At 40.3% G+C, this 14,644-nt stretch overlaps 2 protein-coding genes across 3 annotated transcripts; one reads left to right on the top strand and one right to left on the bottom strand.

Moving 5' to 3' along the window:
* Positions 1–1,350: 1,350 nt before the first annotated feature.
* On the top strand, positions 1,351–9,687 carry LOC131248526 (shaggy-related protein kinase theta). Of its 2 annotated transcripts, XM_058248836.1 has the most exons (13): positions 1,351–1,700; positions 3,757–4,014; positions 4,170–4,262; positions 5,189–5,248; positions 5,360–5,632; positions 5,772–5,846; positions 6,868–6,924; positions 6,998–7,138; positions 8,224–8,274; positions 8,363–8,458; positions 8,586–8,669; positions 8,934–9,036; positions 9,130–9,687. In XM_058248836.1, exons 1-13 carry the CDS (start codon positions 1,641–1,643, stop codon positions 9,189–9,191), a joined length of 1,413 nt encoding a protein of 470 aa, XP_058104819.1. In that variant the 5' UTR covers positions 1,351–1,640; the 3' UTR covers positions 9,192–9,687. The 2 variants fall into 2 exon arrangements, with proteins under 2 accessions (XP_058104819.1, XP_058104820.1); XM_058248837.1 differs by lacking the exons at positions 1,351–1,700; positions 3,757–4,014; positions 4,170–4,262 and adding an exon at positions 4,338–4,345.
* A 1,565-nt stretch (positions 9,688–11,252) lies between these two features.
* On the bottom strand, positions 11,253–14,336 carry LOC131248524 (pentatricopeptide repeat-containing protein At2g03880, mitochondrial). Its single transcript, XM_058248834.1, has one exon. The coding sequence runs from the start codon at positions 14,176–14,178 to the stop codon at positions 11,731–11,733; it is 2,448 nt and encodes an 815-aa protein (XP_058104817.1). The 5' UTR covers positions 14,179–14,336; the 3' UTR covers positions 11,253–11,730.
* Between the last annotated feature and the right edge of the window lie 308 nt (positions 14,337–14,644).

Here is a 14,644-nt window from a genome sequence, read left to right on the forward strand (position 1 = left end):
GGCCTACTATAATAATCAACAAACATAGTAATTGCTGGTCAAATGCACAATCCTAAAAGATAAGCAATGCCATTTGCTATAATAGCAGCATTATAAAAACAATGATAATTCACCCTACCAATCAAACCCTGCCGCGTCACCACACCACATGGGCGGTGAGGGCCTCACTCTCTGCTCCGCATCCCCATCTGTACACGCCACGTGTACGGTGGACAAGCGGCCATCATTTAGACAATGCTGGTGTTGATGTACGTGGACCTTGTCTAGCCGTGAAAACATTTGGTCAATTCAAAAAATGCCAGTTGCTTTCATCGTTCCAGGAGCAAGGCCAGGTGTGATCCATGATAAAATCCATGGGTCCCATGTGTCTCCAAAGGCTCATGATTGTACGGTCTGGCTGGTCCTGTGGTGGGCAGATTCTATCAGCAATGATGAAATGGGCCACGTGTAAGGATCAGATCAAGCCCATCTTTCTCATTGATAGGGACCGAAATTTCATCATTATCCAGTAAAAAATCAAATCTGACCGTTCAACTATGCTGGGCCACCATCGCGATGGCCATAGCACTAGACACTCGAGTGCCATGAAGATAAAACCTCCTTGGACTGTTGCCTAAAGAAAGAAAAGAAAAGAAAAGAAAACTAAGTACACAGACTCGTTATGATAGTTTGCCACTATTTAAAAAAATCATGTCGACTCTTGGACTGTTTGGCAAATCACAAGGCATAGTTGTATGGTCATCTAAACCATCCAATTTTTTTAATCTATTATGAACGAGCATCAGAAGACGACGGCAATCATCGGCTTCCTCACAATTTTAATCTTAACCGTCCACTAGATAGTGATTAATTTGACGATTAAGATCTCTTGATCAGTGTCATTTTAGATATATAGTCCATCCGGAATGTGCCCTACAATCTGGATGGCCTGGATAGTGATACATGTGTTCCAGATGCGAGGATTATTTGTCACCATCATTTTGAGAATGGTGACGAACTATCACGGAGACCAGCCGAGAAAACTAACGACCGGTTCCAACGCTCCGAAATCCAGCCAAAACGCAACCGTAAACAGCTCCACAGGGATAGCTCCCGCACATATCGCTCGTGCTGGACCGCTGGCAATTTCCCCCACAAAACAAGGGCATTTCCGGAAGTCCACCCTGACAAGCCCCTGTCAAACCGCGCCATTTCAGCGTGCCGTCCGATGCACGCACGATCACCAATCGACGGCTGTGGTTCGTCCTTTGACTGGCGTACTACGGACCCGATTGGAATGATTGGAGTTGCGGCCTTTGACCGCCGAACAGGAGAAGTAAAAAAAAAAAAAGAGAAAAAAAAAGAAAAAAGGGAGAAAAAGAAGAAGAGAGAGAAAACGAAAGAGCTGAGACATTTTCGGTTCGAGAAGAAGGAAGAAAGAAGAACGTCTTTTTTCTTTCTTTTTAATTTTAATTTTAATTTTTTAACTTTTCCCTGTTTCTCTTTTTAGCTCTCTCCTTTTCTCTTTCCTCTTTCCTCTTTTGGGGCTTTCTCTATTAAAATGGAAGAGAGGAGAGAGAGAAGGGCTTTTTAGGGTTTGAGCGAAGGAAGAAGGAGAAGAGAAGAGGAGGAAGAAGAAATTTGGGGTTTGGGGAAGAGCCATGCATGTGATGCGGCGCCTCAAGAGCATTGCTTCAGGCCGTTCATCTGTTTCAGATCCCGTGAGTTTTTTCATTTTCCTTTTTTTTTTTTTTCTTTTGACTCTCTCTTTTGCCCTAGATTTTCATCCATTTCTGTCTCTTAATTAGTAGGGTTTTCGCTCTTGTGATTTTTTAGTATGCGGTTTTCGCTTTTGGTTTTAGGGTTTTTCTGTTGTTTTCCTTTTCTTTGGATGATCGTGCTGTGATTTTTCTGAGTTATTTTTGGTTTGTTTGCCATTTTTTTTTTTTTTTGGTATTTATTTATTTATTGTATCAGTATCATAGATTATTATTATTATTATTATCATTATTATTATTATTATTTATTACTATTATTATTAATATTTGGTTTTTCTTAGCTTTATGATTTGTTTCGGGTTTGATAGTTTTGGGATGTTGTCTGGTAACTTGTGTTAATTAGGGCTCCATTTTTTGTTGCAATGTGATGGGCGATTGGTGATTGGGAGTTGATTGAGTTGAATTACAAATATTTGGGGAGTGTTTGGATACAGTATCGAATTGGATTGCAATTATTAGTCTGTTCGATGGAAAGCATCCAAATTTACAGTTATCTCCCTTACCATTCATTCATATTGAAGGTCTGGGCTCTAAGTTGTGATGATGTTATTTTCAAGTTGGATCTGAAAGGACTGCCAATCTGAGGGTCACTATCTCATTTTGAATATTAGGTATCATCGAATTGAGGGACGTGGTTGAAATTACATTGTGTGGATTTAGTTCCTTGGCATTCATATTGAGGGACCTGGCTTGAAATCATGTTGAGCAGAACAGCTGCAATTTGAGGAAGTAATAGGAAATATCGCTATTTTTATCATTTCCTCTTGGTTGAATTCAAACTGTGTTTGGATCCACAGGTGAACTGAATCATGAGCAATCAGATTGTCATGACCCCCAGTGGTTAAAGGGCCTAGCTTGACACTTTCCATTGATCCTGAGATTTTTTTTTGGGATGTGAATCTGTTGGGATTTTTTTTTTTTTTTTTTTTTGAGATGTTTGATGTGACCTCCAAATTAAGTTGGTTCAGTCATTGTGTGTCTATAGCACTTGCGATCTCTAAGGGGATTTTCCTTTGTTAGATTTGCAGGACTCTATCCTTATTGGAGAACAACTTAACAAGAGGAGAGTTCTGTTTCTTAACCATTCAATTTCTTCAATGGATGTTGACACAATCCGACGTAATAGGTCTTTGAAACCAAGAATCTGTCGACAATATGGAAATATTGGATCTTCCAGATGTCAAAAAAAAAAAAAAGGAAGAAAGAAAGAAAGAAAAGAGAGAAAGAGAGCCAGTTGAAGCTTCATGGAGGGTGCAGTGCAAAAGGAGGTCCTCATTAGACATTGCAAGGGCCAGAGTCAGTTTCGGGAGGCATAACTTGTGCTTATATGTTCGTTTCCGGTGATCAGTTGCATCAGCTACGCATCTGCAAATCTTATGTCACTTTGGGTCCAATAAAGAAAGATGCCCATGCTGGGTTTACTCGCATTTTGGCTAATAACCTAATATCTTTGATGGCCCTTTTAGACATCATATTTTTAAAGCCTTTAACATGCAGACTTTGGAAGGCTTCTTGGGTGGCAAACTATCATTTCAAACCATGGTGGCTTCATTTAATTTTATGAGATTCATCTTTTTTATTGGATTTTTATTCATGACTTAACTTCTAGGATAAACATTACGCTTACTTTTTATAGGGGATAGTGATTTCGCTAGCACCTTAGGTAAGGTCTGGGAAGGCCATACTTTGTATTTGGAAAGCATGACCTCTCCATGTATTTCTCTTGTTTCTTGAATAAAATTTTCTTACTTCCATGAAAAGCCTGGGTGGGTCTGGGGTCATTTCAGTTGCAAGGTCTATAAAGCTCATGCTGTGACGCCCCTAAGCTCTTTGCTCTTTTCTTTTGGGTAAATGCTAGCTTTCCATCACTAAAGCAAGAGAAAAAATCCAACCAGCTAAGAGTATCCACAGACAACACACACACACACAAGTTCTGCACAATCAATAGGTTGATGGTTGTTGAAATTTCAGAAGAATTTCTCCTTCTATTTTGTACCAGGGTGGGGGTTCTGGCACCAAAAGAGTGAAAGTTGATCAAGATGTAGAAGGGAGGGTTCCTAAGGAGGAACCCCGTGTAGGTGAAGCGACAACTATGGGTTTAGATCAGCATACTGCTTCTACATTGCTGGAACCTGATCCAAGCTCATCCAATATGGCTGCTATTGATAGAACTGACAAGGCTGGTGTTGATCAGCTTCCAAAGGAAATGCGTGAAATGAAAATCAGAGAAGATAAAGCTGACCACCATGATGATAAGGTACATTTTCTTTATTTCTTTTTCCTTTCCTTTTTTCTTTATTTTTCTTTTTCATTTTATCCAGGTATCTTTGTATGTGGGGTTATTAGATCAATACCTGTAAATGGCGTTTTCGTGTAATGATATGATCTGATTGGTAAAGTTGGATTTTGCAGGAGTTGGAAGCCACTGTTGTGAATGGTAATGGGACAGAAACAGGTCAGATAATTGCAACAACAATTGGTGGTCGAAATGGTCAGCCAAAGCAGGTCATCTTTTTTCCCTAGTTTATTGTTTTGCATTGGCCTGATTCTATATGTTGTTTTGTATATATATTAGTCAGCCAAAGCAGGTCATCTTCTTCTTCTTCTTCTTCTTCTTCCTCCTCCTCCTCCTCCTCCTCCTTCTTCTTCTTCTTCTTTTTTTTTTTTTTTGCATCTTAAAAAAATATTATATAGTATAAAAGAGATTCCTTTGGTGCTATATCATCTCTTGTGTTACACTTATGCTATTTATGCATGGCAATGATAATGTAACCAAATCGCTAATTTTCATGTCCACTTTCGTTTGGTGCAGCATCCCTTTTGCTAGAGACTGCTTCTCATAAACTTTACCTTTAATGGGTCTGATAGTTATCCATTTTGTTGAGCTCTAACCGATACATAGCTACCTTGGTCCCCCCCTGCAAATGCCTATGTTTCTCACTCCTATTTTCCAGAGTTGTTTTCTGCCTTCCTTTTTTTAACCCCAATTAGTTGGGATAGGGCTTAGATAATGATGATGATGTGGGATGAAATTTATTAAGGGGCAAAAGCTGAAAGAAATAGAAACAGAAGAAGCGAAGATGATGACATATCATCCTCCCCCTAACATGGAAGAATCAGCTTCTCGAATTCCTTCAAATCTTTTTACAGCATCCCAAGAACAAATTGAAGCATATGGCCAACACAATCATGTTCCTTTCAAAATCATCTGTTTCATGCATTTTCTAACTTCTATTTATTCCTTTCCTCCGTTTCTCAGTTTGGCAACTGTGGTCCAATATATGCCACCTGATGCTTTTATATTTCTCATTCAAGTTTTCTGCCCTGTTAACAGTTTATGGTTGGTTAATTTAAGCCAATTTTAAATCTTATCCAATTTTTGCATAAAGAACTTGCTTAAGTTAATACTCTGTTTGTTATTTGGATGCCAGACAATCTCATACATGGCAGAACGTGTAGTAGGCACTGGTTCGTTTGGTGTAGTTTTTCAGGTATGTAGTATTTAATTTGTCCACCTCATGATGGAAGCTAGGTTTTTGAATTTCATGCCAAATTTTTTCACTAGGCATGATCAAAGCATTTACTAATTTTGGTCTATTTAGGCCAAGTGCCTGGAAACAGGGGAAGCAGTTGCTATAAAGAAGGTACTGCAGGATAAGAGATACAAGAACAGGGAACTCCAAGTTATGCGCTTGGTGGAACACCCTAACATAGTTCAACTAAAGCACTGTTTCTTTTCAACCACTGACAAAGATGAGCTGTACCTTAACCTTGTCCTGGAGTATGTCTCAGAAACTGTTTACCGAGTTGCAAAGCACTACAGCAAGATGAACCAACATATGCCCCTCATCTACGTTCAACTGTATACTTATCAGGTTAATTTTAATGAATTAAGCTATCATGATTTTATGCACCGCAGAATTGTTACTCTTATGTACTGTGATTCTTAATCATGTTACAAAGGTTCTCTGCGAACTCTTTGCTTCTATCTGAACTTTTCTTTTTCTTTGGCAGATCTGTCGTGCACTAGCTTACCTTCATGGTGTTATCGGTGTGTGTCATCGTGACATTAAACCACAGAATTTATTGGTAAGCATTTTGATACTCTTTCTTTGGGTGCTGTTAGTAATTTTATTGATTGTCTAACCCCCCTCAGAATGGTTACTGGACAAGGGCGAGGTCAGCTACACCTCACGTAGAACTGATCATGTCAAATCAATTAGTCCAGATTACTTGGATGGTGAAGAGTCCCAAGATCTTCATTACTACTTGAGATCCATCCATGAACAATTTTAGAGGATTGTGGACTCTAAACAGGGGCGAATTTGTTAAAGCTCGGTTGGGTATCAAAGTTCTCGAACAAACTTTTTTTTTTTTTTTTTGTCATTTCAATACACTAAAGGCAATAGTCAGTGAAGTGGAAGTGGTTTTTAACAGAGCATGGCTATCCTCTATTCCTCATCCATGTAGCTGCTGGGAGTTGTTGCCCATGACGTGCTTGGTGGTCTGGCCATTCTGCAGCAAATGCCGCTCTTGACCATGGACTTCATAAAAGATTTCTGGTTGATCTATTTTGGTACCACACTCGTTGGATCTTGAAATGAGCTATTTTAGAACCTCAAGCATCTAGAGATCACAAGATGCTGAAACTGCACTCCCTGAGTATAAGATTCATGCCACCATAAGTCTATAACCCATTCACATTTTATGACATTGATGCAGTAGTTCATAGAATGCATCCAAAACAGAACAAAAAATGCAATAATTCACAGAAATTACTCTTAGCATCGTAATCAGTGAGATCCAATTTAGCACAGTATGGACGCACTCAATTCCTGACTTTTATAAAGTTCCCTAACAATAGATTACCAATTTGTCGAAAGCTATGATGACAGCTGAGAAGTGCTGAGGTTTGCTTCCATAGAACACCGATTACGGTGCTCGGAAGTGTCTTGAACTTCAATAATGTATCTCTTTTTCTGTTTTCCCTCTCTGTGTGTGTGTGTGTGGTTTTTTTTTTTTTTTTTTTTTAAATTTTATTTTTATAACAATCTAGTTCAGAATCTTGTGCTTCCCAAGTACTTATTCGAAAATGTGATAAATGTTTCAGGTCAATCCCCATACTCATCAACTAAAGATTTGTGATTTTGGAAGTGCCAAAATGTTGGTATGTTATGTTTCTCTGCATTTGAATAAATTCTCGTGAATTGGTAAATTCTAACATTTTTAGGTAACTGCAGGTGCCGGGAGAACCTAATATATCATACATTTGTTCGCGGTATTATAGAGCTCCAGAGCTGATCTTTGGAGCTACAGAATACACAACAGCAATTGACATGTGGTCTGTTGGTTGTGTCGTAGCTGAGCTTCTTCTAGGGCAGGTTGGCACGCTAGTATTATGAGTTGCATGTACTTAGTTCTTTGGTAGTCTTTACTTAGTTCCTTTGTAGTGTTGGAGCTGCAGAGTTCTATCTTGCTTACCATGCTTCCATAAAACCCATTGTTTTTTTTTTTCTGTTATTTTGATTACTTCATGGCCTGATGGTTTCAGTTTCTTTTGAAACTCTTTAGTAGTGTTTACTTAGTTCTTTTGTAGGGTTGGTACCGCAGAGTTGTATCTTGCCTCCTATGCTTCCGAAAAACCCATTGTTGTCTCTGTTATTGATTTTCATTGACCTGATGGTTTCAGTTTCCTTTGAAACTCTTTAACATTGAGCATAATTGACGAGAATAAGGTCACCTTTTACTTTATTGTGGAAGACATGCCAATTGACCATTGAAATATCATAATGGTTTGTTATCTCTGTATTTGTCTTCCTATAATCTACTTTATTAGCGATTACATAGCTGATGAGGGTACCTCTGCTTTCTCGTCCTATAATTTCGGTGGCCTGTAGGGGCAGCTTGCATAACACATTGCATACAATGCTTTCCTCAGCCCGACATTTATAAATCAAATGTTCAGTTTTACTTCTAATCATCTTCTAGTAAGACGCAATTTTGCATCACATACCACTATTTTTTGTCTTTTCTTTTTAAAAAATTTGAATGGTGACAAAGATTTTATTGAAAGAAACCACAAGCAAATGAAACAAATACAGGGCAGACTGATAACATGTGACCTCTTGTTACTATTGATGTTGCCCACTCTCATTCTTGTATTTCTAGAATTGGATGGTGATAACATGCAGTTGCAGCATAATCATATTGACCTTACATTCAAAATAAACGTTGTACAAATTATCTCCCTTGTGTATTTTAGTTGGCTCTGCCATTGCCTTTTCTTTTGGCGTCAACCATGCCCCATTCTGGAACTCATTTCTGGCATGCCTGGGTGCAAGTTGCTTGCTATATTGCCCTCTGAAAGATGTCTTGGTGTTATGTTCTTGATTTATTTTTTGTTTTTGATCTGACCGTTTAGGTATAATCTTTTCTAATGTCTAATTGGTTGACGGATATCATGCAGCCTCTGTTTCCTGGAGAAAGCGGTGTCGATCAGCTGGTGGAAATCATCAAGGTCTGATCTCATTTGGCTGATTCCGTGTGATGTATACATGCTTTGCAAAATATTTTGTACTCTGGAGTAACTTATGTTGTCATGCCAGGTTCTTGGGACCCCAACTAGAGAAGAGATCAAGTGCATGAATCCAAACTACACAGAGTTCAAGTTTCCTCAGATCAAAGCTCATCCATGGCACAAGGTGTGTGTTGAGTCTAAGCAACACATTCTTGTTTAATTCTTTTAACTGGTCAATACATATATATATATATATGTTCATGACATGATTATCATCATCAGTTAGGCGCACTTAAAATTTATTTTTGCAGATTTTTCACAAGAGGATGCCTCCTGAGGCAGTTGATCTTGTATCAAGGTTGCTCCAGTATTCACCAAATTTGCGTTGCACTGCTGTAAGTTTCATTTTCCATCTTTAAACGTATTTGTTCTTGATGATTGTCTCTATATGAAGGTTCTAATCTGGCAGGGATTGATTATACTCTTGGGATATTTGAATTCACATTAGAGTTTTCATCTAGTATTTTCTCTGCCCTCTCTTTATAATGTTACTTCATTTTATCTGCAGCCTTCTCTTCTTCTTCTTCTTCTTCTTCTTTTTTGCTTCTTTTTTGGGTGAGGAATTTAACTATAAGAATAAACGTTGTTACAATCTGCAGTTGGAGGCATGCGCACACCCCTTCTTTGATGACTTGAGAGAGCCAAATGCACACCTGCCTAATGGACGCCCCTTTCCCCCTCTATTCAACTTCACGCCTCAAGGTGAAGATTACCCTGCCTTTATTTCCTTTTTATCAGGTTTCTTTTTATAATTATACTCAATCTAATGTATTCCCACACACCCAACTTCTTTAGAGCTGGCAGGTGCTCCTCCGGATCTTCTTCAGCGTCTCATTCCCGAGCACATGAAGAAATAAAGTTGTAAAAGGGAAGCATAGTTCTGGTGATTTTAGTATATCAAAATCCAAAGGCGTGATAGCCCTTGCCCCAGCTGCTGCTTGCTTGCCCCAAGCGCTCAGCCTAAAAGCACACTGGCCTTTGGCCTGGAGATTGGACATGAGAGCAGAGAGATGTGAAGGTTTATGGGCTGTAGCAGATCCGTGTTGGGGTGTTTTGGTCGGTCAATGGCTTTCCTAGCAGATTCCTGCACATTGCGGAATGTATGATGTATCAGACCACCACGGGCGGAATGAATATCTATGTTAGGTTTGTTTATTTGATGTATTACCATGCCAAACTGTGGTAGATGAATAGTTCACCGGTTATGTCTTAGCTGGGTCTATATCATGGGGGGTTGTTTTTTAATTTTTTGAGCATCACGACTGAAATGTAGTTCTCTGTTTATTTGTTCTTCGTATCTAGAGTGTGGAGAGATGATGGAGAATCTACTGAAAACCCAATCTTGTCTCTTACTGTTGCTTGTTTGTGCTGATTTTTTTTTTTTTTTGGGTATCCTCGGAGGATCCACCTAAGGAACTTAATATGGGCTTGAAGCTTGGGGATAGGTCTTTACCAGCTTGGCTATGGAACGAGCTGGAGACTTGTGGGTGCTGATTTCTGTGCAGGAAGAATCGTTTCTCATCTGTAGAAATGAAGCTTATGGTTCATTGATCCAAACCATTGATCTAATGGACTTCCAATGGTTTGCATTTCATCCAATGAAGTTGTGGTTCCCGCCCCCCCCACGTCTTACTATGGCTCTTTATGAGACAATGGTCTAGATCATCAGAAAAAGGGCCAATGATCCACCCATCTTATTCTTTAACATCTAAATAAAATCTTCAAGATGAATTGCAGGAATTTAAAAACTGGCTTGATTTTGGGAATCGTGCAATATTTTCACCATGATATTGTCTAATTCAAATTTCCAAAGACGGTTGCTACAGGCTAACAGCTGGTGTGAAAAATTTTGGCCACAACTTTTATCATGCATCCTTCGCATGCTCTGATTGATTGATGGAAACTTGTTAGTTGACTGACCGCCCACCCTTGAATGTCCAATTAACGAAATCAAACCAATGTAATTCTCTGTACCAAAAATCACTTTGACAATGTGTCAAAGGTTTTGAAGTGTATGGCTGTCCATAAACCAATAATGCCATGGTACACGTGGGAAGATTCTCCTCAATCCAAGCTGTACCAATCACAGGTCCCACTCTGGATCTGAAGTCTAAACAGATAAATCCTAATTGTCCAATTACTGTGCCATAATAGTTGGTCAGTCACCATATCAAAAAGCTCTTTCTGAATTAATTTCCATCAAAAGCTCTTTCTGAATTAATTTCCATCCAATTAGTATTAGGTATATTCTTCTTCTTTTTTCCTCTCTTTTTTGAAAGAATAACAAGCATTTTACTAAAGAAAATAAGGATTTGATTGCAAAAAGATCAAGTTCCCCAGCAATAACCCAGTAGTCTGCCTGGCGCTGTCCTCCTTTAGCAGGGCTCCATGGCTACCAGATCAGTAGCATCCATTTGTTTAAATCCCTTCTACCTTGCCTTGAATGCAACTGAAAAGATCAATCCCCAATCTTCATGTTCCAAGATGTGGGATCAATGCTACAAACATCAACTCAGGTTGACAATTCAACTGCTAGGAGCCTAGGACATGTAGCAAAGAAGCCATTTCAATTTCCATGTTTGTGGAATATGTATGATAAAATCTTTCAAGATTTCTTTTCAGAGGACACTGATAAGGATATTGAAACCTTTTGTATATGACATCTTTAAGTCTCAATTCCGCAAGCTTGTGTCTGTGGGGGCCAATAATCTTGCTATTGCTATTACAGCTAACCGATTGACCAAATCCATTCATGGCATAGCAGTTGATAGTTTCTGGTTTTTAAGCTGCAACTCCATCTTGATTCTCAATGGATCTGATTGTGTTAATGTCAGCCTCCCTTGTCATGGAAGCATACATTAACAAAGTACACATACAGGTGATAAGGTCAATACCATTTTACAAGCTGCACTATCCTCTTCAATGCGTGAGTAGGTTGCGGTCGACATTAAAACATGGCTTTCCACTATTAGTACCTTCATAAGCTATAGAACATAGGAGGTTCCCTGCAAAAGGGAGCTCCCAAAATTTGGATATCAAATCCTAATCCTGCCAGATCCAGGTCGATGAGTTGTTTCACTGCTTCAAAATCAGGATGGTCTAATCATCTGTTAACGGGGACTTTTGCTCTGTTTTCTTTTCCAGCCATCCATTTCTTTGTATGGATAAAGGATGCCTGATGACCAAGGAGGCCTTGTTTTCAATGCGTGGCACATACACGGTGGGGCCCACCTAATAAGTCTTGGCAAAAAGAAGGGTGATAGTTTTGATCCATCAAGTACCTTAGGCTTGGCAAGTGGTGGACCAATTACAGCTTACAGCAGTGCCTTCAACTACCAAAACAGCTCCAGGAAATGTCCACATCCAATATCAAGGGAACTCGGAAATGCAGATTTTCTACCAATAATCCCTACAAGAACACCTCCCCTCACTGAAGTGATGGAAGCAATTTGCATCCCTCATGACAATACGCCGCTCAAAAACTTTGGAGATGAGTTTTAGAGCAGTGTGACAATCGCCGCATACTCGAAGATTCTTAACTATCCGAATTGGCGCCTCGAGAGGCACACTAAGAAGCCCAAACGCAACAGCCAACTTCTCACTGTGATAAGCAAGACCAATCTCCTTACCCTCTTCGTCAACATCATGAAGTGCAAAATTAGTGTCTGGCATGTAGCCGGCCTCCTTGATCAAGATCATAATCTCATCGACCTTAGAGTAGATTTCAGCTGTCCGTGGGTGGCTTCTATCTTCAACCATAAATGCGTGCACTGTACTGTTCACCTCCATCCAACTGCACCCTGGCTCTTTACTTACTCCTTTTGCCTTCATCAACCTCCGAATTTTGGCTGCTTTGTCCCATCTTTGTGCCGCAGAGTAGATATTGGACAGAAGAATGTATGGCACTGCATTTCTGGGTTCCAATTCGAAAAGGTTCCATGCTGCCCTTTCTCCTAATTCCATGTTTCCATGCACTCTACATGCAGCAAGCAATGCTTTCCATACAGTTGCATCTGGTTCGACAGTCATTCGGTTTAGTAGCCCCTCAGCCTCATCCATCTTCCCAGCCCGCCCGAGAAGATCGATCATACAGGCATAATGCTCAGATCCTGGACTTATACCATGGACTTTATGCATGGATTCAAAATAGCGACGGCCATCCTCCACAAGACCAGCATGGCTACACGCAAATAACAAGCCAATGAATGTAACATAATCAGGTTTCGTTCTGCTCTCAAGCATTCTATCATAGAGATGTATGGACTCCTTTCCCCTTCCATTCTGAGCATAACCCACAAGCAATGCTGTCCAAGAAACAACGTCCCGAATCATCATCAAGTCAAAGACCTGATGAGCATCCTCAATGCACCCGCATTTTGCATACATTGTCACTAGAGAATTATCTATAGATGGAGATGACCTGAATCCAGATCTAACAAAAATCGCATGAACTTGTCGTCCGAATTCCAATAATGTTAATCCAGCACATGCACTCAAAACACTGGCAATGACAAACGCATCCGATTCGATACGTTCAATTCTCATCTGGCTGAACAGCTTGAGTGCATTTTCATGGAACCCATGCTGTCCATAACCCGTGATCAGTGCAGTCCAAGATATGACATCCCGCTCAGGCATCTTGTCAAATGCACCGAGCGCATATTCCAAGCTCCCACACTTCGCATACATATCAATGAGAGCATTGCCCACATGTTTAGAAGCCTCAAAACCGGATTTGATTATTGACCCATGAATGGATTTCCCATTTTCGACGTCCATAAAAGAAGCTAATGAGTTGAGAACAGACGGGTATGTAAAATCATCGACCTTCACACTCCTCACATGCATATTCTTAAACAAGGACAGAGCTTCTTCTTCAAAGCCCTGCCTCACACACCCAACTATCAAACAGTTCCAAGAAACCACATCTTGAGCCTCCATACCCTCCAGAACCTTCCTTGCACTGTTCAAATCCCCGCATTTCGCGTACATATCGATCAATGCGCTTTCAACAAACACGTTGGGACCAAACCCACTACGAACTATACAACTGTGCACCTGCATTCCAAATTCAAGTGCGCGAACCATGGCACAAGCCGTCAAAACGCTTGGAAATGTGAACTGATTCGACATGACAGCTTCTGTATGCATTGCCTGGAAGCACTCGATCGCCCTATGGCCATCGCCATTCTGAGAGTAACCCGTGATCATCGCTGTCCACAAGACATGATTCTTTCTGTCGGGCATTCTATCAAACAGAAACCTAGCTTCTGAAATCTGCTTGCATTTCCCATACATGTCGATGAGACCTGTAACAACATACACATTGGAGTCGAACATTGTTTTCACGATATGGGCATGGACCTGCTCGCCTCTTCGGAGTTCAGACACACTCGAGCAGGCTCGCAAGATGCTGCCGAGCGTGTATTGATCGGGTCTTAGCCCCTCGGACTGCATTTGCCAGAATAACTTGACTGCCTTGGAACCACGCCCATAACGGGAATACCCAGAAATGAGAGAAGACCAAGATATGGAAATACGGTTTGGGATCTCGTTGAACAGTTGATGGGCCTCGGTCAGTCGACCGGAGCTGGCATAAGCAGCAATCATGGTGTTACAGCTGAATGCATCTCGATGTGGCATTTCATCGAACAATTGGCGCGCATCATCGATCTGACCGGATTTTGAAAGATGGTTTAAGAGACGATTAGAGGAAAAGATAGAAGTGACATTTTTGGAATTTGAATTAACAGAGGTATGGATTTTGTTAGCAGATTTAATGTCGTTGGGTTGGAAAACTGCCGTAGCAGACATATGCGAAGTGCATGAGCGTAATTTGTTCATAGTCCTCGAACATCAGCGCATACACCGAACTTCTGTGTGTTTCTTCCCTGTGTCGTATCTTGTAACCGGCGACCGTTTCGTTGAGATTTGAGCGGGAACGAAACGGAACACCTTTTAGGATCCGGTGTGCGTCGAGTGCCACTTGGTAAATGGTGCCAACTAAATGAGGATTGCGTGGTGACCATACCACCGCAAACGTCCGTGGTGGCTCGACGTTGGAGGCTTGATCGGACAATTGGCTGCTATTAGGAAGAGAGTCATGGAGAACACGTTCAATGGTGACTCTGCAGCCCATATGACATAGCCAAGTGGATTTCTCACCAATGCTGCGTGAATTTTTTCTATAGGTATTAAGATTTATAGTTTCTAGATTTCATATTTAACTTAATTTTTTATGAAGAACCTAGATATAGGTTTTTAATTCCTCAACTTCTTAGTTCCTTTGAAAATTCAATTATATATATTT

The sequence above is a fragment of the Magnolia sinica genome, chromosome 6, assembly GCF_029962835.1.
Source record: "Magnolia sinica isolate HGM2019 chromosome 6, MsV1, whole genome shotgun sequence".
In the NCBI taxonomy this organism is placed as follows: domain Eukaryota; kingdom Viridiplantae; phylum Streptophyta; class Magnoliopsida; order Magnoliales; family Magnoliaceae; genus Magnolia; species Magnolia sinica.